Here is a 22,700-nt window from a genome sequence, read left to right as displayed (position 1 = left end):
CTATTTTGGTCATTCAACTATACATAAGAGGCTAAGCAGGGAAATCAAGGAACAGCACTTTGTCCAGAGGAGATAATGTAAGTGGGTGATGGTGACAGCATAAAAGGCAGCAGAGTCCCCAAATCTTTTGATGAAGATAGAGCTAGTACCTGTGGATGACAACTCTGACTCCCTGCAGAACATATTCCGTCATGCCCATCACTCTGTATCCGCTCTCTGTGCCCATTTGTGAGGCGACAAGAGGGAATACGCTTTTAAAGGTGCTCCTTACAGATGAAGATCAGAACCCTGGATCTATAACTTGCATAGAGAACCCAGCATATAACGCTGCACGCTCAATAAATGTTCTGCCACAAGACCATAGAGAAAATTGGGCCTGATAGTAGATTTAATGGCAAACACAGCACTGAGGTTTTTACTGAATTTGATAAAAAAAACAATGGAGCAGCAGCTTTTGAACACCATCCCTGTGTATTTTACTTTGCTGTAAAAATTTTCTGTCTGTTGCCTGATAACAATGACACTCCTCCCCCCCACGCACACACACACACAGCTCTTTTCACCGGAGGATCGCAAAGCACTTTACAAATATCCCTGAGTTAAGCTGTACAACAGTCCATTGGATTGATCATCCCCACTTTACAGATGGGGAAAATGAAGCGCAGACAGGAGAAGCAACTTGCCCAAGTTCACACAGCGAGTCAGTGGCAGAGTTGGGATTAGAACGTAGGCGTCCCAATGGCCGGTTCTCTGCTTGCACCACTACAAACTCCACCTCCTGCATTGTGGCAGCTCTCAAGAGGAGCTATGGAGGGCTTGCAGGTTCACAGACTGAAAGGTCAGAGGATAGCATTAGATTGTCTAGTCTGATCTCCTACGTAATACAAGCCATAGAATTTCATCCAGTTACCCCTATATTGAGCCTAATAATTTGTACTGACTACAATGTATCTTCCAGAAAGCCATCGAGTCTGGACCTGAAGCCATTAAGAGATGGAGAATCCACCACTGCCCTTGGTAGTTTCTTCCACTAGTTAATCTCCCCACTTGTTAAAAAAATTATCCTTTATTTGTAATTTGAATGTGTCTGGCTTTACCTTGAGTCATTGGTTCTTATTATACTTTTATCCACTAGGTTGGAGAGCCCGTTAGCAGCTGGTACATTTTCTCCATGAAGGTATATATACACAGTGATCAAATCACCTCCTATCTTGGATTTGGAGTGGGGACACATAGATTACTGTACATCAGGCAGTGTGACAACACAAAGGGTGTGGGGGCACATTATGACCAGATAGTAGCGAGAATTAGGTGTGGTGGACTGATGGTTGCAGGCCACATGCTTTATGACCAGTGAACCACAGACATATTTGAGGGGAAAATGCCCTAGGAACAGCTTTACCTCACCTGTACTTGCATTGCCTCACCTGTTAAACACTTTGAAGACAATGGCCAGCTGATCGTCCACCCTGAGAACACCAATTTTGCACAGGCAACAGAGGAAGGCAGCGAATGCTGCTTCGTGACCTGGGATTGAAGGAAAGGAGACAGACAAAACATTGGCAATTCCCATCATAGATAAGCTCTCTGCAGGTGCCACAATGGCTCTTTGGAGAACACAGCAATCACATCCCCATGAGCGGCAGAACCCCAACCAACAAAGGCTCCTTCTTACTTGGATAAGATCACAAAAAAGACTCCTTCTATTATTAACACCCAACAATAATATTTCATACCTACATAGCACCCGCTATCCAAGGATCCCACAGTGCTTCACAGCCATTAACAAATTAAACATATACCCTTGTGAAGTAGCAAAGGATTAGTCCCATCTTTAAAATGGGAAAACTGAGACACAGAAGAGTTATGTGACTTGACCAAGACCACACAGTGAATCAGTGGCAGAATTCAGAAGCCCTGAATCTAGTCCAGAAATTGAATCACTAAACAACACTTCTCTTGCACCCACACATGAACACCCTCCCTGTTCATATTTAGGGAATTAAGATGTCAGTTTCATCTCTCAGAGTGTTAGCCATGTTAGTCTGTATCAGCAAAGACAACGAGGAGTCCTTGTGGCACCTTAGAGACTAACAAATTTATTTACCTGTAGAATGAAATATTTTTGAGAGCCAGGCACTGAGAGAGTGGAGTGTTGGAAGCAACTCCCTTTCTTATGAGCTGATCAAGAGGATGGGGGAGACAGAGGATTCCAGAATAACCCAGTGAGGGACGTGTGTGTTTGGGGGTGGACATAAACACTCATTAGCAATTAAACAGATTTCCTCCTACTTTCAAAAGGCCCCATGTCAGAGGGACATTAGCCCTGCTCCACCCCAGGGAAAAGCTCCGCCCTAAGGTGCCCAACTGTCAGCCATGGGCCACCTGCTCTATGCGGCTTTGTCCTCTGGCTAAGGGTATGGCTACACTTACGGTTTGCAGCGCTGGTAGTTTGCAGCGCTGGTCATCCAGCTGTGTAGGAGCAGCGCTGGTGTGTGGCCACACTCAAAGCTACCAGCGCTGGTGTGTGGCCACATTTGGAGCATTTGCAGCGCTGTTGGGAGTGCTGCATTATGGGCAGCTATCCCAGCATTCAAGTGCACCAACGTGCTTTTCAAAAGAGGGGGGTGGAGGGTGGTGTACTGTGACAGGGAGCAGGGAAGATAGAGAGAGTGGATTTTTGGAGCCAACACTGTGTGTTAGCTTCCCTGGATTGAAAAATCACAAAATGTTCATGAGCCCTTAGTCTTAACTCTAATTGCAAACAGCCTGCCTCCAACACGGACTCCCCCGTGTTTCACTCACTCCCTGTGGTGTACTGTGACAGGGAGCGGGGAAGAGAGAGATTGGAAAAATCACAAAATGTTTGCGAACCCTAACAGCCTGCATCCAACACTGTTTCCCCTGCCTCTCATTTGATCGTTCACAGCCAGGTACAGATAGCTCCTGTTTGCTGTGATCAGTGTTTGTTTTTATAGATAAGCAGTTCAAACGGAGCTCCGATCGGCTCCGTTCTGTTTCATTCACTCTCCCTGCCTGCCTCTCATTTGATTGTTTACAGCCAGGTACAGAACGGAGCTCAACAAAGAGAGGCTGCATAACAAAACAAAGAGAGTAATTTATAAAAGCATTCTGGGATACACCTTATTCCCTGGAGGCCAATCACAGCGCTGGTGTGTGGCCACACTTGATGACCAGCGCTGCAGCACCAGCGCTGGAATCCTTATTCCCCATGCCGAGTGAGGTGTACGGCCAGCGCTGCAGCCAGGGAGTTGCAGCGCTGGAAGTGCCCTGCAGGTGTGGCCACTTACTAATTGCAGCGCTGGTGGAGGCTTTCCAGCGCTGCAAATCGCCAGTGTAGCCATACCCTAACAGTGAAGAGAGCAGAATAAATGCAGCACTCAGAAGAGCCCATAAGATATTGGGGCTGGTTGCAGAAAGGTGCTTTTAATTTCCCCTTCGGTGAGAGAAACTACAGCAATAAAGAGAGTAAATAAAGGAGGTGGCTCCACTTTATAAAGCCGTGCAGTTGCTGGGATATGAACAAGCTGCACCAAAGGTCTAGCAGTGCTGATCTGAAAGAATACAGAACCCAATGCTCAAGACAGAGGAGTGGTGGAGAGACTGGATTTCCCTCACCAAGCTGCAACTGACAGTCTAAGTCAACAGGTCCATTACCAAAGGCAACATCTCCCCCTGGCGATCAAGAGCTGCAGCACCGCTGGTGAGATTTGCATACCTGTGTTTCTTCATCTCTTTATCTCAATTCTCCTCCTCTCCTTACCCAGCACATTACAGAAGTCACATATTTCAGGCTCCTGGCATGCTACAATGACCCTCCCTCCAGCTATCTGATTAAGTCATTAGCTGGACATTCCTCTCCGAGCCCTTTTCCTCCAATACATACAGGTGGGACTCCTTGGAATTTCAGGGTCTGCTCTCATACTGATGTAAATCCAAAACAACCTAACTAAAGCCAATGGAATTACTCCAGCGTTTGATTCTGACATTTCTCCCTGGGCCCGATTCTGCTCTCACACTAGGTCTTAAAGGTCCTATGTGGTATTTATGCCACACGTAGCAAACATTTGTGGCCACTTACGATCTGAAGACACTTCTCACAGGGTATGAATATTAACTCATTTCCTGATCTGATTCCAATCCAAGATATTACATTTTAGCTCCTTAAACTCCCCCCTGTGATTCAGCTGCACACAATACTCCGTATACACTTCTGTTCTACGCCATCGTGCAGTGTTGCTGTGCGCTGTTAAGCAGCTCCCATGGTACATGCCAGAAGTGAGAGCATTTCAACAGTGGTTGCAATGGTCAATTAATGTTTCTACAGCACTCGGATGAAAGATGCTATAGGGAAGCTAAGAATGCTTATTTTGAAAACCTTAAGATGACTAGGACTGAAGTGGAGGCAGCCAAGACTCTACATCAATCACAGCTCTGGTATAATCAGATTCTGATCCCCTGCTCTCTCCTGGACAGTTTTAGCCTTGGCGTGATCCAGAGCAGTTCCCTGCCATGGCATATATTGACTGTAGGGGTGAATTCACGGTGGGGAATCTAAGCCCAGCAAAGCTAGATGAATTAAGTGTGCACATGAAGGTACCTGTCCCATAGTCGATGCGGGTGGAGTTCCCCACAGATTCCTTCAGGTATACGGCTATCTCTGGTGCAGCTTCAGCCAGATGCTTGGGGATCACTGTTTTAACCAAGTTTTCTGCTTCCTTAAACACAACAACAAAAGGTTCCTGAGCGTTAACCTAAATGTGCCACAACCCAAAAGGTAGGTACAAGGCACCACCAACACCCTCGCTATTGGTTGGAGTTGGTTTTGCATGGAGCGAGCCACCCCCTCCAACAGACCCGATTGATTAGGGGAAAATAAGGAACTCCAACATTATTCAAAAGCACCTGTTACAGGCCAATACAAGGAGCAGCATTAATTGTCTCCAGGCTGGTGAATTTGTAGGTCACCAGTTGGGGTGGCAGAGATTTAGTCAGAGAGAGTGGCTTCTTCCCCTGCCCGCTGTAAGGGCTTCTTCCACTGATAAGCCCTTGATACAGACGCCCCACTTGTTGACAGTCCCAGCAGAGCAGCCCAGGCTTAGATGACCTGGCGAGTGAATTCCCCTACAATTGCGGGAGGTGGTCTCTCCAGGGCAGGACTGCGGCATACAGGGGAGCAGCGTGCGGAGCTCTTGCCCGGTCATTGCCTGGCCTGTATCCTTTTTTGGAGAGAGAGGACTTCAGTCTCCAAAGCCATCAACCTAGTACCTTTCTCTGGCACTCAGTGCCCTCGAAATGAAACTTTAACAACCTGCAACGCAGTGTATCTATGGGACCAGAAGGAGCCCATGGGTAAATGCACTGCAGCCTACTACAGTGCACTCTGCCTCCGCGAGCTCCACGGAGCCTTCTCTGGGGTGAGCCCTCTCAGCTGAGGCAGGCCAAGCTATGCCATGGGCCATCACGCGCCTGCTCCCATCTGCCATATCTACAGGCAGGTGGACACAATGGATGATTAAAGGAGGACAGCAGTCAGTAAAGCTCCTGGGGATTATCTCCATGGGACAAAGACCCTGTCAAAGGGCATGTAAAGGTGAGCTGTGCTCCCACGGGGGTTCAAGACCAGCACCAGACCCGAGATCAAAAGACCTGAAACATAGTCCCCATCTAACCCTGCAAATTGGTGGGTCAATCTACTGACTACCCAGGTACAACATGAGGATGGCAGCCTTTCCATGATCATTGCAAGACATACTTCTTGCTGATGAAGCCACCCTTTTAAGTCCACCATCTAAGAGACTCTCTCCCAACCCCTACATACCTGGTCTAGTTTGGCGTACCAAGTCCTGAAGGCCTTATTCCCAAAGCGAGAGGGCTGGTTCACTGGCGGGGTCTCATCAATCCACCTGTCGAGGGTATCCAGGAGCCCCATCAGCTTTTCAATTGGCTACGGGGACAGAATGGGGGACAGCTCACAATCAGACAGGAGAAGAAAGTCTCACACACAAGTACAAGCCAGTCACCTTAAAACCATTGCCCCAGGCGCCAACATTTCTGTTTTACCTGCACCTGCCCGTGTTCTCCTGACATTGAGTCGCAGACCCCCAAACGGACCTTGCAAGGGATGGAAGGGGATAATGGGTACACATCATCTCTCTAAGGTCCACAGTGGCCAGCCCCAACCCTTCGCATCGGGAAAGGACAGTCCAGTCCGAGAGACAACAGCCCACATCCCATACTGACCTGGGCTTTCTGAGAGCCCAGATACAGCCACTCATTAACAGCAGCTTGAGAAGGCAGACATCTCTTCCAGGGACTCACAGACCCATGTACAATGCAATACTATGGCCACATAAGATGCTCTATTGTTGCAGATTTTTTTTTAAATGGTCACATAACTGTGCTCCAGAGTCGAAGATCTCATCTTAAAAAAGGAAGTCCCTAGTCTGAATACTTGCAAAGAGAACCTGACCAAACCAGGGGAGGGAGGAGTAGGTTGGGGGGTAGGGCCACATCATTAAGGGGTCTCTGACACGCAGTTGTGGGCTCTGCACCACACACTTTAGATCTAATATTCTCCACACGACACAATATGCTGTTTAGAAAGTATCCTGACTGCTGCTGACTGACCTTGGTCAAGTCACTTCTGCCCAGATCCTCAAAGGCATTTAGGTTTCTAACTCCAAATAGGAGTTAAACATCTAAATACCTTTGAGAACTGGGGTCTCTGTTTCCCCGCTACTCTTTGTCTGTCCTGTCTATTTAGACTGTAAGCTCCTTGGGGCAGAGAGTCTCTTTTACTAGGTGTTTACACAATGCCAAGCACTAAGGGGCCCCAACCTCGATCAGGACTCCACCTAATACTTGTCATAGTCTGATTTCCAGAAGTATCAATCCTCTCTGCAAATCAGACGATCAGTGCACAGGGCACTTCACAAATGCGCACATACGAGATACGGTCGCCACCCAAAAGAGCTAACAGTCTCACTCATGCAAAGGAGGATTCCCAGGAGAGATTGAGGCGAGATTTGAAAGCAGGGAGGGAAAGCGGTTGGCGCAGGGGCAGGACAGGAGGCATTCCAAAGAGGAGGGAGGTGTGACTGATGGCATGATGCTGAGAATGGAAGACGATGATGAAGGAACAGTGAGATGCCACCGAGGAGCAAGAAAGGCAGAGGAGCTTGATTTTGATGTGAAGAGAGAGAAGCAGCCTGGGAAGGGGTTAAAGGAGGGGCTGACACAGCCAGAGCAAAGGGAGAGCAGGATTCTAAGTAATGGGGAACCTTGGGCAAGAGAGACGACTACGAGGGGCAGAGACTGGCAGGCAATACAGAGCATGCTCGGGTACATGCAGCCTGCTGGAGAGGCTTTAGGGTTTGAGCTCAGGACATGCAAAGGCCCCCTGGGCCCAGAGCTGAGGAGCAGAGGCCCACTGGGTGCAGCCACTACGGCCCCGGTTCAGTTACAAAGCCAAAACGTAGTGGCAGGATCATTGTCCAAACCCCAGCCAGTGGATTAAGCTGCAGAAGGCAGCACTAAAAGGCTCCACTAACAACTGTGAGATATTTCCACCTGCCAACATATTTGAGATTCTCCATTCCCGAGTCGGAGCAGCCAGAGCCACATTGGTCACCCCGGCGGCCGGCTGGGCCCTGGGCAACAGAGGCACCACGGTCTCAATAGGGGATTCCTCCTTCAAGGAGAGAAAGAGGACAGACAAGGCAGGGGCGGTTTGACTTTGCTGGAGGCATCGACCGTGTGAAGCCGGCAGGTCTCCTGGGCTGTGGTTCAATTCTTCATGCTGCCTGTCAGAAGAGGACTAGGAAACAGCAGAGCCTAGCAAGTTTCTAGCCCTTGAAGCACCACTGGAGGGGCGGGGGAGGAGAGACAGGCAGGCAGCACTTTTCTGCCTTTGAACCAGCAGCGAGTCTCCTCCCCCCACACCCTCTCCACTGCAGGGAGGTCTTTCGGGACATCTGCAGTTAGCTGAGCGGGTGCCTCTCCAGACACTGGCTCCAGAGGAGCTGCTGGAAACAAGTGAGGGTGCAGCATAAAGTCATACAGCAGGAATCTAGGATTTATCTGCTGCAAAAGGAGCCCCAAATCCGGAGCAGTGAAGGGGTCGAAAGAGGATGGCTGTGATTGGTGGGTGGGCAAGAACAGAGTAAAGCAGGGAAAGCGCAGCGGGGACCCTAAACACAGCATCTGCAGATGCACTGGGGAAGACGACAGGCCACATGCAACCTGGGAGCCACTGTAAGATCACAGGCTGGAATCCGCGGCAGGGCAGCACCCGTGACTCGAGCGAAGTGGGACGAGACTATTATTATTTATTATCTGTACTGTGGTGTTGGAGCCCCCATCGTCGATCAGAACCCCGTGGTGCAAGGCACTGTACAAATCCAGAACACAGAGACTGGCCCTCCCCCAATGGGGTTGGGCTTGGTTTTCAGCTCAGCCCGACCTGGCTACCACACTCCCCTCCAATTATCAACAGAGGCCCCGGCAGTGGCTTTTGTTAAATAATTAAATAACGCCAGTGATTTATCCGCCAGCAGCAGCAGCAGCTCATTACGAGCAGCTCCCGTATTTCAAACCCTCTCACCGAGCCGTGACTGCGGCGCTCGGTGCCGGCTGGATAAATGGCTGGCAAGAGATTTTCTTCTTTTGTCCCCCTTGCAGTCTCTGCCTCCAGGCCTCAGGGAGGGGAGGCAGAGTCACGCATCCCTTCCTCACTCGCCTGCTTTAAAGGGATTAAAAACAGCCCAGCTGAACGCAGGAGAGCAGGACCCAGCTGCTGGCTCAGCCATGCCAATAAATAATTAAAGAGACGCAGCTCATTTTGGGCTCAGGGCCTTTTGAACGGGGGCTTATTGAAAGGGGCAGGTTTCCATTGCCCAGCAGAATTAACATGGCAGAGGAAACTCATACTGCCAGAGGTGAACCCAGTCAGGGGAAACAGCAGGGCTCACAGGAGCTCAGCAATCAGAACCACTGCAGCATGGTCTTGGGTGGCTAGGTTTTTAGACTCTATTTTTACTTTACCTTCCCAGGCATCAGAGCAAGGGCGAATCCTCCCACCGCCACCGCTCTTCTTTCTGTTGTGCTGATTTTGCATTCTGTCGCCCTCCCAGACCAAAATCTGCCCTGTGATCACAAAGGTGAACCCTGTAGCCTCCTATGGAACAGTGACCTGACAGCGTCTCCTGTGAGCATCAGCCGGCCAACTGGAGGCAATGAGATGGCAAATGTCCCCTCTAGAGCCCGAGCAGTCAGGCACCTTGGTGTCAAGAGTGACTGCCTCTATCCCACCCTTCCCCCCTAGAATCCAAGCAAGTCACCCCAGAGCTGGGTGACAGCCACTCAAGTGCAGGAGAGTCCCAAATGCAAGTTGGAAGTGGGCAAACCCCATAAAAATAAATGTGATCTGGACTCACAGGGACTATTTCAAGGGTCTGAGACCTCTCTGCAGGCTGCATGTTCTCTTGCCCCAATTCTGCTCACTTGGAAGCTCAAAATTAACCCTTCCCTGCCACATTAGACATGCATGCCAAAGCCACAGCTGTTACTACAGACTGGCCTGGGAGACAGCTCCAAGAACATCTCCCAGCAAGCAGCCAGACACTCAGCCTCCACTGTGGGAGCCATATGCAGCCAACAGGCAGATGCTCAGCCCTCTTATTTATTAAGTGCAGCCTGTGTGTTCAGTGCAATATGAAAACCCAGGCCGGTGCCACAGAGGTTACAGTCTGAAGGTCTGGTCCTGCCAGGTGGATCAGCACCTCATGAGAGGCGTGGAGTGCACTCAGCCGCCAGTGACTTCATTTGATTGCAACAGGAGCTAAGCATGCTCACACACTAAGTCTGCTCCCTTTGCAGGATCACACTCTAAGGGTCTGGCTACACTACCTGCCGGATCGGCGGGTAGCGATAGGTTTATCAGGGATCGATATATCGTGTCTCATCTAGACGCGATATATCGATCCCCGAACGCACTCCCGTCAACTCCGGAACTCCACCAGAGCGAGCAGCAGTAGCGGAGTCAACAGGGGGAGCTGCAGCTGTCGATCCCGCGCCGTGAGGACGGGAGGTAAGTCGAAATAAGATACTTTGACTTCAGCTACGCTATTCACGTAGCTGAAGTTGCATATCTTACATCGACCCCGCCTCCTAGTGTAGACCAGGCCTAAGTTAGCCACACGACAGGGTTCAGACGCTCAATATCCTGCAGGTGGTCTGGTCTCTCCTCTCCCATTACCAACAAGTGATCAGTTGCAAGGAGGATGTGCATGCAAAGGAAGGATTTGAGGGAGCGTTAGGTGCAGGCAGGAGTTCCAAGTGTTTGATCAGCAAGGAAGGTATAAAGATGCAGAAGGAACCTCAGCAGGGAGTAGGGAAGGAGGAAGAAGATGGATGCAGCCTCATCAACAGGGCAACCCATTGGACCTTCCACCCCAGAGGAAAGCAGATTCATTTTGCCTTCAGTCACAGGTTTCTACCCTGCTCAGCATGAAGGCAGCAAGATAAGTTTCCTGTGACTTTCTTAGTTGTTGACATCACATTTGGTATTTGTCACTTGCACTAAAACCATTTCAAGGGGATCTGCCAAGGAGGGGGGGGAAACGGATTCATGCTTTTTCTGCTTCTTTATGACGGTTAAAGGCCTGGAAGGGTGGGCGGCTGGGGTTTAAAGTTATTGTTCTGATTGTTTTATACATTAGAAATTCAGGTCTTGCTACCCTCTTTACCCTGTAATACTCTAATGACGACTGGAGACCAACATGATTATGACAGAGGCACACTGTGCAGGCAAACCCTGAACAACTGAAAGGGGGAATGGTTTTTATTCAGACTGTTTAAAATGGGATTTTGGCAGCTTCTATTTAACCAAATGCCTGAACAAAAGTTGGAAGAAAAGTGCTTTTGGTAGAGATTCCACAGCCCTGTTCTTTCAGCAAAGGGCGAGTGAGTTTCTAAGCCACATGTCCAGCTCCTCAAGGGAAATCTCCCCAGAACACGGATGGCCAGCCCTGGCAAGCCTGATATCTCTAACAAAAACCAAAATGTTGAAAAAAAAACCCAAAACCTTCCTTCTAGGCCTCCTCCTTTTCCCCCCACAAAGCCGCAGCCAGACAGGGCACAAGTTCATTCCTCCCTCTGCCACTTGCAGGTCTCCTTTAAGCACCCCCATTAACCGGCACAGTTGTGACTGGTTATAGCTGGAAAGAGCTAAGAGGGTCCCATGAAATTCTCTTAGTCACTCTGCACTGGACTCAGTCCAGCGCTGCTTGGAAGATGAGGAGTTCAGTGACTGACACAATAACCACAGGTCAGTGCTACACCACTGCTTACTTTGGAATAATGACGGAAACATGATAAGTTCCAGGGGATAATGCACGTGAAGAGGAAATCTGCATTATAACCCTGAGAGTCCACTCTGAATCCCACTTCTGGCCTCAAACACCACTATGCTGAAAGAACTTTCAGCCCACTTGCACACGAGGAGCTGCAGTGTTACAAATGTTACCAGGTGACACACACACAAAACTCCTCTGGGGGAAACCAGGTCACTAATGCCCTACCGTCCCCTAAGGGCCTGCTGAACACCTCTGAACTAGTGCTTAGGTCACCTTGGTCCAAGTTCATCTCTTCCTTCCCTCACCCAGTCTGTGTTCTACTCACGTCTCATAAATCAGATTAAAAGAACACGAAGTGCAGCATTAGACAGTCTGTGCCCAGCCAAAAATCTGCCCTGAGCTCACAGGAGCCAATGCTACTCAAGATAGGGCCCAGCAGGGCTCACTCAGAGTTCAGGCACAGCAGGGCAAGGCTAGCTGCATGCAAGGATCCAGGGTAAACCTCTCTGCACCACACCCCTTGTTCAAACAATAGAGATTAGAGACTCTGACAGGCTTCACACCAAGGGGCAGGAGCAGCTGTAACTGCTGCCCAGACAACAGCGCAGGAAAGGCAGCTTGAAGAATCTAACTGTCCCCTAAGGGGTGAAGACACAGGAAAGCCAAACAACGTTGGCACCGAGGGCAAAGGGGAAGCAATATTTTTCCCATCTGTAGCATCTTTCAGGTCAGAGTAAACATGAACGAATAAAACCTCACAGCCCTCACTGGGAGGTCACTACTAATATCTCCATTTGAGAGAAGGGGACACTGAGGTACTTGCCCAAGGTCACACAGCAAGTCAGCAGGAAGAGAACCCAAGACTCCCAATCCTCCACAATAGCCATTAAATAAGATGGCTTCTTGTTTTCTGGTTGAGAGCAGGCAGCAATAGCGTAGTGGGTATGGACAGAACAAGGCCGCTCTTCTTCTTCACCCCGAGCCCCTAAACACCCCAGCTTCCTTTCACTTTGCTCAATTACAAGTTTTGCGAGTAAGCAAAAGGCACCTCGTTACCAGATGAAGCATTGCATGCTGGTACTTCTTGTCCCCACAGGCTGCTCTACCACTGTTAATGAGGAAAGCAGATACAGTCTGGCTCCACTTTGTTCTCTGTGGGGCACCAGGAAAGCAGCCGTGGCAGCCCTGGGCCCTGCTGTGGAAGGCAAACCAGCAAAAGCAGAGCAAATGCAAGATTGGAAATAACAGGGCTGGGCCCTTTTCCCACCTCAGATACTTTGTATTCACAGGTCAGCTTCTTGCCCTTGACACCTTCGTTCAGGGTGAGGATGAAGCCTATGTAGTCTGCATACGCCTGCAAACAAACACAAGCAGAAGGGGTGTTAGCTGAGCACTGACAGTTACTTCGGAGCCAAGCAACGCCAGCGTGAGAAGCCTAGAGCCAACCGAAGGGATGATGCCCAACCCACGGCATCAGTTTCCTGGGATAGCCCAGGACACGGCTTGTTCTGCTGCTACTGCTACTGCCTTGTCCTAGACCGATGGGAACTCCTGGAACAGCACTAAGTGCACTTTGAACCCTCGGTGGTGACATCACACTGACCAAGCTCTCTGTACAAACAGCCCAAACCACGACCCTCCTCCTTGAATCCCCTTGCCAAGTTCCTGTCTCTGACCATGCCACGTTCAAGCGCCTCATGTCCAGGCTTTGCACAATCTTGGCCCTGTCTACATCACTGCTTGTTTCTTCCTACTCCATATCACTTCTCCCAAACCTCTTTCTTTATCTACTTCTCCTGCTCTCTGCGCCAGGCCTTCTTTCACGCTACCCACAATTAGGAGAAGTGGCTGAAAGTTGCCCCAAGCACATACCTTTCTCTCTCTTCTTTCAACCCCCCTGCTTGTGAAGCGCCGCGTACAGAACAGAGTCCGGCTGCCACAAAGCCCTGGGAGCAGCGAATGGCTTTTTTCTTTTTGAGGGGAGACACTTTCAAATATCTGGGCGAGCCCATAACTTCCTGCTACAGAAGCCCTGGGCAGAAATAAGACTTAAAGCCCAGGCAAGGGGACAAAGGAAGCTTCCACCGCAGGCCTTTGTGAAGACCTTGTTATTATTTAAGACCCCTTGGTGGCATCATAGCTTGATCCCCATGCAAGAGCTATTCCCACCCTGCTGTCCCCACCCCTCAGCAGCAAGTTTGGACCATAGACACAAGAACACAGATCCTGACAGTTCCTGGGGTTCAAGCCAAAACATTTACCTCAGGAATTATGTGCTTTACCTCTGCAGCCCTTTCTTCTGCATCAAGCTAAGCAGACCCCATTACAAACAGCCACCCCAGTGCCACTACAGGCCCTCTATGTGGGACTGGTGTTTTTGGTTTTTTAACCATTTAAAATGATCTCTTCTCCTGGCTCTTCCCCAAGAGTTTAAAAAAAAACCTGGTGAAAAGGGTGTTGGCCACAATGTGCTGGAGCAGATACCACATTGCTTGTGGGCATCAAGTTCAAGAAATGCTCAGAATTGTCAAACTCATTACATCACTCAGGCCAGTTAGATGAGAGGTTAAAGTCTCAACGAAACAGTATTGCTGACAAAGGGGATGGCCTCAATCTAGTCCAAAGAGAGCTGGACTGACCAAGAAGCCAACTGTTGCAAGTTCACACACACAGCCAGACGGATATAACACTGGGAAAAGTCAAAGTGCACAGAGAGCCTGAAGTTGTCCCAATGTATTGCAATGTAACAACTGCAATTGTGCTAGTAGTAAAACCTTTGCTAAGGTCCCTTCTACACCAACAGAACTACCATATCTTCATCAACTCCCTTTTCCAACACCAACATTAGGAAGGGCCAACTTCTGTCGATTTCTTAGGTTAGTACCTAGACTGACAGCCACCTCAAGTCTAAGAACTACCATATCAGGGATCATATTATACCATGACAGGACGGATTGTAAACATACCTGAGGACGGAAAGCTATGTTATAACAATATTAAGAAAGTATCAGAGGGGTAGCCGTGTTAGTCTGGTTCCGTAGAAGCAGCAAAGAATCCTGTGGCACCTTATAGACTAACAGACGTTTTGCAGCATGAGCTTTCGTGGGTGAATACCGACTTCTTCGGATGCAAGTAGTGGAAATATTAAGAAACTATGTTTGGTGATCACACTTAACATTTTGTTCCTGTTTGGTTAAAACATGGAGGGTGATACAGAAAAGGAAACAACATGCTCTATCATGGCTGGGCCAAAGACACGTTTTGCATGGATACTTCTTTACTGTGGACAGGGCTATCATGACAGGCCCGATCAACACTCGAGGGAAAACTATATTTGAAACCATCTCAAACTTCAGTGCAATCACTGCGGGGGTAAACTAGGTTCTAGCAGGGTTTGAAGGGCCAGGGTAGACATATCAAGACAGTTATAATTCTTATAAAGTCACTTTGTAGCCTAGACTCTATGCAGGAATGGGTAACACTTCTAGGAGGATAGTCCTAATAGTTTTAGACCCCTCACCATGACACTTTGGGCTCTGCCTACCCTGAGTAAAGGCACCCATTACAACATGATTAGGATTAAATCCTGAGTACCTGGTGACTTCTTTCTCCATAACTGGACTAAAGCCCTACCCTGGCCAAAGCTATAGCCCTGCAACTTTTAACCATGCTGCAACCAGGTCCCCTGATTCTGTTTTAGCCACAGCATAAATAGGACCTTACACTTCTTATTTACGAGAACCCGGAGGAATATTTTTCACGTCACAATTGCTACCATCTGTAGACAGGGTTTAATACCATGGTCCCAGTGAGATCAGAGTCACTCCAGCCACAATCACGTTTCTCAGACTACACCCTGTCTGCAATGGTAATGTGCCTAGAACTCTGCTAGCAACATGTTTAAACGTGATCATGAGGAGTATGGATCTCCTTGCAGCACAGACCATGCCTGTGTGTTAATCAGAGCTCACAGAGGAATCTCTCTCCTCCTCTTCCAGGCTCTCATCCCTTCAACACTTCTGTAGAGGAAAAATGGTTCACCAGCAGTGGTAGCAAAAGTCAGAGTGTAGACAGGGCTCAAGCATTTTACCACTGTGTTGTCTAATCCTACAGGTTGGCAAAAAACACCGGAGCTCTGTCTACCCTACAGCTGCCACTGGCGATGAACTACAGGATACACTGGTGTCAACATAGACAAGACCTACCTGCCATCACAAAATTACTCCCCACGCAACAGCTGCCAGTATCCAAAAGCCCCCTATTGTTGTCATTAAAGTTTACTGGGGTAGACGAACTTTATGACAATTCACATGGCATTAGCCATACTGCTCTTTTGCTTTTAAAAAGAATTATTCCACATAGCTCAACCCAACCCCATTCAGTCCATTAGCTAGGCCCAAACCATGCTTGGCCTTTTCCATGCAAATGCTGCCCCAGGGACACATCAGGCACTAACAGACTGTCCCTGGACCCAGTTCCATACCTGAGAGCGTTTCCACTTGGCCATGTCGGGTACCATGTGTATTTCCTTTTTGGGGATCATGAAGCTCTGGCAGAGGGGAGGAGTTGCCTCCTCAGGAGAGCCTGGAAGACAAAGAAGAGAGAGAGGTCAAACATAGCCAGACATTAAAGACGCCCCCTTTAATCACAGCCACTTCTTAGACAGCAATGTTCATTTTTCTGGACCAAAAGGTACTGAACTCTGTGACCAGTTCTCACCCTCATGCTCTGATCCCATCAGGTCTCTCATGCTAAGCAGTGTCAGGCCTGCTCAGTATCTTGATGGCTGAGCCCCAAGCAATCCCAGGACACTGCAGAAAATAGCATTATTCTTTCTCATTTGTATTACCATAGCACCTAGGAGCCCTAGCCGTGGCCCAGGATCCCACTGTGCTAGGCACTGTACAATCACAGAACAAAAAGACCTGTCCAGCCCCAAAGAACTTCAGTCTAAAACAAGAGACAACAGATGGAAAAGGAGGGAGGGGGAGTATAAGTGAACAATGAGACAATATTGGTCAGCATGAGAGGCAGTGGTCTCAGTACACCACCAGCCTAATCATCATCCAGTGTTTTCTAGGCATCATGGCAATCATAGCATTAGGGTAGGTCTTCACTGCAAAAGGTGTGGTTTTACATTGGGAGCCATCTCCATGTAAAAATACATCCTCTTTTTGCAATGAACACAAAGCATCAGTGATTCAGTAGGTGGCACTCTTCTCTCGGTACTGAACTAGTGTCCCTAGGCTGGCTTTAGGGTGATGCTGAGAAGTACGAACTGAGCTTCTTTATAAAGCACATTGAGATCCTGGGATGACAGGCACGATAGACATGCAAATAATTAATGCAGAACATCAGCAACATTCCTGCTCTCCGACCCGGGTACACAGTTAGCCAGGAACCTCCTTTCCCCTGAGCTTTCACAAAAAGGAAATAAACCCTGACATATGGGTCACTCCTTTCCTAATTCCTCTGCAGTCCAAGGTGAACAATTGGTTCTAGTCTCAGCCTGCAGTCCCACACGAGGACACTGCAGAGGGGGAAACATTGCCACAAGGTTAAAGGCATATTTGCATCGCATTGCCATTAGCAAACTTAGAATCAAGATGCAATACAGCAAACAACAGTGAATCAGAAAACCAAGAGGGTATTTAAGCATGAAATTATGAGCTATATCAGAGTCCCTTGATTAATGCTTTCAACCCCAGAACATTTCAAACCTTTTGTCCAGCACCGAGTACCCAGACAACACTTAAACAATCATTCTTAGCACTAACGGAAAATGCTAAACATCATTTTCCAACAAAAGTTGAACTGCCTAAAAGAAAAATGTTTATAAATCACTTGCACAGTTTATACTGCCCAGAAGTGTTCACCAGCTCTTCCCGTTTCTCCAGCAAGGTAGCACTGTCTAGAATCACAGCAGACAAATAGGAGTCAAAACTCCTGCATTCTATTGCAAGCTCTGCCACAGCCTCACTGTGCTGCTTCAGGAAAGTCATTTAACCTCTCTGTCCCTTAATTTCCCCTTCTACAATATAATACCATTGAGGGTTAGTTAACAGACATTTGTAAAGTACTTTGAGAGACCCAGATATAAAGGTGGAATTGTATCTGTATTCAGAAAAAACTGCAGCTTAACAAACTCACAACTAAATAACGTCATATTATTGTAAGTGGTTTTTAAATAATGCTTTACAAATCAAAGACAACAAACTGCAAGTTCAATAAACCCCCAGTGCACTGATAAAGGAAGATGTGAAAACTTTGACTAGCAAAAAGGTTGATCACCTGTAACAGGACAGAGGAGGATTCACTGACAGGATGGCCTGAAGAGAAGACACTAGATTGGGACTCAGAAGGCCCGAGCTATGATCCCAATTCTGCCATTGTTGAGCAACTCACTTCATCTCTCTGTGCTTCTTCCCCCACACACCTCTTGTCTATTTAGAAAGCAAGTTCTCTGGGGTAAAGACTGCCTCTTACCAGGTGTTGTATAGCACCTAGCACAAAAGGGGCTACTGTAATACATATACAACAACTTGTTTCTAGGCAAGAGCCAAGGAACTGTGCTCTGGGGAGGAGAAGAGGGTATTTTGTGGTAAGAACTGACCTTGACAATGGAGACTTGCCCAGTTTTTTCCCCACCAGGAAAACGTCACTTATGCACCTGGATCTAATCCAGCTCAGAGAAGGCATCTCAGGTAACAGAATACCTTAGCGCTTCAGTCAGAAACCAGAGAGCTGCTGGATCTCAGCTCTGCATTTGTTTCTTGTATTTGATTCTTTTAAGAATTATTGAACAATAGCTTCATCCACAAGTGACACTAAGTAGCACTGTTAATTCCCTTCCAATTGTCATATATGGGGGACAAACAAATGCCACCTGAATTTCAAAACAAAAAACACTACTACACTTGAATCACCTCTGTACATTTGCTCCAAATTCTCTTTGGATCCTTTTCACTTCTATAGCACATAATCTCTAAGGATCTCAAAGTATGTTCCACATATACTTAACTCCTGAGAGAAGGTAGATATTAGCCCCATTTTACAGATAGGAAACTGAGGCTCCTAGATGCTAAGTAATTTTCCCAGAGCTGGAATAGAAACCCGATATCCTGACTCCCAATCCTCTGCTCTAACCACTGGTCTAGATTCTGAAATGGCCTGCACCAGGAGATGTTTAATATAGGAGAGAGAGAGACACTTGGCTGAGGAGTGCCCATACACATTAATAACATCAGCGGCAAAAGGGTTGCTTTGGGCCAGTGGTCTATCCCCAGAATAGCAGCAGCCCAAGATACAGCCAGTGACAGTCAGGTAGAAGGTCCAAGGTGCCAACAACAACTTCAGTGAACCAGCATTCCCCCATATCCCCTCTGTAGCCCCCACAAAGCACAGCCACCTCCAACTGCTATCCCCATAGTGAGCCTCCTAGCAGCTACTCCTCCCCATACAAAACTTCACCTGTGAGCCAGGGGGAGAGTAACACCCCCAGCCCCACACCTAGCATCAGTCTCTCTGGGGCTTCCAGTACGGGCCATCAGAATAACAATCTCAAAGAGGGGCATCACAGCCTGCTCCCCCACACCGTGAAGCTCCAAGCACAGAAACACTCCCCACAAGAGTACAGCAAGATCCCATCCCTACTAAGGGGCAGGGAACCCTACATTACAGAATCCCCCCACTCACCCTTCCCACCCCAGGATACATGGACTCTTGAGGAGCCCAGTCCTCCCCCCATTTTGGTGCACAGAGACCACCTGCCCCAATAGAGGGCATCACTCAGACTCCCCACCCAATATAGGGAACAGGACCCCTGCTCGCATAGAAAGCATCACCCAGCCTTCCACACACACACTATGGGGCACAGAGACCCCCTGCCCCCATAGAAGACATGTCCCTGCCTTCCCCACACACTGGGGGGGGGCACTGGATCCCCTGCCCCCATAGACGGCATCACCTAGCCTCCCCCCTCCGGGCACCACACAAGACCCCGGCCCTCACCATGGGGCACAGAACCCCTGCCCAGTGCCGCCCCACTCCCATGGAGGACATCACGCTACCACCACCAAACACCCCCACAGAGCTTCCTCCCTACCTGTCTGCCGCTCGCTCTCTGCCATCTTCCTGGAACCAGGCCCCCGCCGTTATCACCTTTCACCTTTCACCTCCTAGCACAACTGAACTGTCGGGCGGCCATCTTTGTGCCGGGCACGTCGTCCACCATAGAGCTCCTCGGGCGGCCATATTTGCACGGGGCACTCGAAAGTACCTAGGGCGACCATGTTTGTGCGGGGCACTCAAAGGTACCTCGGGCGGCCATGTTTGTGCGGGGCACTCGTGTCAATTAAGGAACCTTTGGGGGCTGGCTTAATCTCAGGCCTCAGAGAAGTAGATAACCATGTGGAACACGAGTCAGTCAGTAGCTAGGGGACTCCCCCACCTGCCTCTGAACTGGGTTACTGTGGGATGGGATGTAAGGCAGATCCGGATCTGGGCACCCCAATATCAGGGTGTGTGTGCTTCAGAACCAGAGCCCACTTCACACTCTGGAGTCTCTGAAATCTGGGGTTGTGGCATGTCAGAATCTAAACCCAGCTCCTGATCCCCATTTCATGGGCACCCTCTTCTCTGTTATGCCGAAAAAAGGTACATTCAAAGACTAACAAGGTTTCAAAGCAGGGTGTGTTTTGAACGGGACAGTCCCCAGTTTCAGCTCTGTCCCAGCCGTCCCTACTTTTTCACCAAAACTGGCCGTTTGTCCCAGCTGCAAGGCAGAGCGGAGAGCAGCGGCAGCTGCCCGGGGGTCAGCTGAAAGCAACGCTGCCCGCCAGCAGCAGCAGATAAATTTGCTGCTGGCAGGCAGCACTGCCTTCAGAGCAGACCCCCAAGGTAGTGCAGAGCTCAGGAGGTCAGACCCAGCTGCAGGTGGCATGGGGCTCGGGCATTCAGCTCCAGCTGCAAGTGGCATGGGAAGGGTGGTTCTGCTGAGGCCTGTGCATGGTAGAAGGGGCGGGGAGAGTGGCTCGGGCAAGCCTCAGGCTGTCCCATTTTTATTTTCAGAAATATGGTCACCCTATTTCAAAGTCAAGCACCCAAAAGTCATAAATACCAGAATTAAGGTTCTGCCTGCTTGCACATCTGCATTACACTACAGCCTTTCATTACAGGAACATGTAGTATTGTTTACATAGGATCCTTGCCAAATAATTTTTTACTGGAAAAACAAGGTATTTTCTCAGAAATGGCTTGGTCATTTTTGCTGAAACTTTCCCAAAATATCCAGCCTGTGGCAGACACCCCACAGTGAACATTTCAGCTTAAATAGTTGAAGTTTGTGATGGCTATAAGCAAGCGAAAACTATTGTAAAATGGAAAGTGTAAAGTAATCTGAACTATAAATGCCACTACCAGTTCTGCCTATAATAAACCAAACCCCCAGTTCTAAATACCCCCAAAACCCAACTCCAGCTCTGACCCATAATTTTGCAGATGGTCCCTCTCTTTATTAAGGGAGGGACGAGGGAAGAGAACCAGACAGACATGTCTAAACTGTAGGAGGGCAGGAAATCCAGACACAGGTCCAACTACTGCAGCTTGATCAGAATGCTCAGTGTGGTATAGGATCAAGAGGCAGACATTGTCCCTGCTCCAAGTCGCTGGCAATCAGAATCACTGAGATATAACACATGGTCTGTGGGTGTCATCTCCCTGCAGTACAGATATTTTCTCTTATACTTTTCTATTTGTTTACTATTCTTGAAAGGTTCCTAGAATTATATCTGCTTTAAGGAGGGATTCCTAGGGAAGGAAGAATGCTTGACACATGAGAAAGAGAACAAGGAGTACTTGTGGCACCACTACCAAATTTATTTGGGCATAAGCTTTCGTGGGCTAAAACCCTACTTCGTCGGATATTAGTCTCTAAGGTGCCACAAGTGCATGCTCGTTCTTGTGGCTGATACAGACTAACACCGCTACCCCTCTGAAATGAGAAAGAGACTGGCTCAAGCATAAGGGATGGCACAGAGAAAAACATGCATAGATACGAGTGGGATAATGCTGGATGGAGCATAGTCAGCAAGCCTAAGGGCAAATATGGCACTAAGCATAAGCAGACTAAGCAATTGCCCAGGGGCCCAAGCAACTCAAGGGGGCCCCCTATTAATGATTAATATGTATTATGTGTGAGACCCCCAAAATATGCCTGTTTAGGGCCCCCAGTGGGTTAGTGCTGCCTGGTGGAGGGGGAATAGGAAAGAACAAAGAGCAGGAAGAACAGTTAAGTGGTAGCATTGTGCAGAGTTGCAAAGGCAAAGAAGAAGAACATGAGTTTACTGCAGGAGAAAGTCAGGGAAGGGATTTGAATAGCTTGGGAGGGGAAAGGTTATATGTAGGCTTTGAAGGATTCAATGTTTATTTGTAGATGTCAGCAAACATTTATTTCACTGCATGCAAAAACCAAGGAAAAAATATTCCCATCAATAACTGAAATTGACAGATACGCAAAGTAAGAAAAGTATAGTTTGAGAACTTAGATTAAAATCCATTGACTTTTGAATTAGGCTTGTTACAAATGGACTAGCAAATTAATAGTAAAATCAGGTGCGATTTGTTGATGTAGGGATATTTACTTTGTGCATTTTGACGTGATGGTCACAGTTTGGATTTGAATGTTTATAAAGCTTGACCTTTTTTAAATTTCTGTGTCTACTCTAAATTGTTGTCTAAATCCCTCTTTAATTTCCCACAACTGTAAGAAGTTTGACAGACGTCTAAAGACATGCTTACAAATAAACAGATGGATCACAATTATAAAACATAGAAATGGAATCCTGCCAAGCCTAGCTGTGCGGTCAGAGTGGCAAGACCACCAGGTAATTTCACCTACAGCAGTTTGGATGGACTGGAGTAAAGTGACCATGTGTTACGGCTGCCACCACCTTGGCCAAGACACTGAGGAGCTAAAAGCACGAGCTGCTGTAGACTGAATGAAAAACCCAAGGCTCATCAGCAGGGGCTGTCATAACCTCTGTGAGTCAGCCCGGAAGGGGACATGTACACATTCCTTGGAACGAACACTCCTCTCTGCAAGCACAAGTCCCAGCTGTCAGAGCCATTCCCTCTGCTGATCTCTTCTCCCTAATGCAATCCCTGAGAGACAAAGAGAAAAAGAGGGGGGAGATGCCTGCACTAGTTCAGGCAAGGGATCTGCTGTCATCAGAGAGCTATGCAGAGGAGGGCCCTGCCCCTCACAAAGATGGTAGCGCCTCTGCTTATTGGTCCTTGCAGAGGAGGGATGTGCCCCTCACAAAG

General features: G+C 48.4%; 1 protein-coding gene across 1 annotated transcript in view; it reads right to left on the bottom strand.

Annotated features, from left to right (window-relative positions):
* The window catches only part of PTPA (protein phosphatase 2 phosphatase activator), a 42,568-nt gene extending 22,940 nt beyond the window's left edge, over positions 1 to 19,628 (bottom strand). Inside the window, exons 1-6 of the mRNA XM_044992483.1 lie at positions 19,483 to 19,628; positions 15,862 to 15,962; positions 12,646 to 12,732; positions 5,843 to 5,968; positions 4,622 to 4,739; positions 1,428 to 1,527 (exon numbers count right to left, since the gene is read on the bottom strand). Of these exons, the coding sequence (XP_044848418.1) occupies positions 1,428 to 1,527; positions 4,622 to 4,739; positions 5,843 to 5,968; positions 12,646 to 12,732; positions 15,862 to 15,962; positions 19,483 to 19,507 (557 nt within the window). The 5' untranslated portion in view covers positions 19,508 to 19,628. The remainder of the gene's footprint in view (positions 1 to 1,427; positions 1,528 to 4,621; positions 4,740 to 5,842; positions 5,969 to 12,645; positions 12,733 to 15,861; positions 15,963 to 19,482) is intronic.
* Positions 19,629 to 22,700: the final 3,072 nt, after the last annotated feature.

The sequence above is a fragment of the Mauremys mutica genome, chromosome 18 (genome assembly GCF_020497125.1).
Source record: "Mauremys mutica isolate MM-2020 ecotype Southern chromosome 18, ASM2049712v1, whole genome shotgun sequence".
Taxonomy (NCBI): domain Eukaryota; kingdom Metazoa; phylum Chordata; order Testudines; family Geoemydidae; genus Mauremys; species Mauremys mutica.
This window is presented reverse-complemented; position numbering and strand designations above follow the sequence as displayed.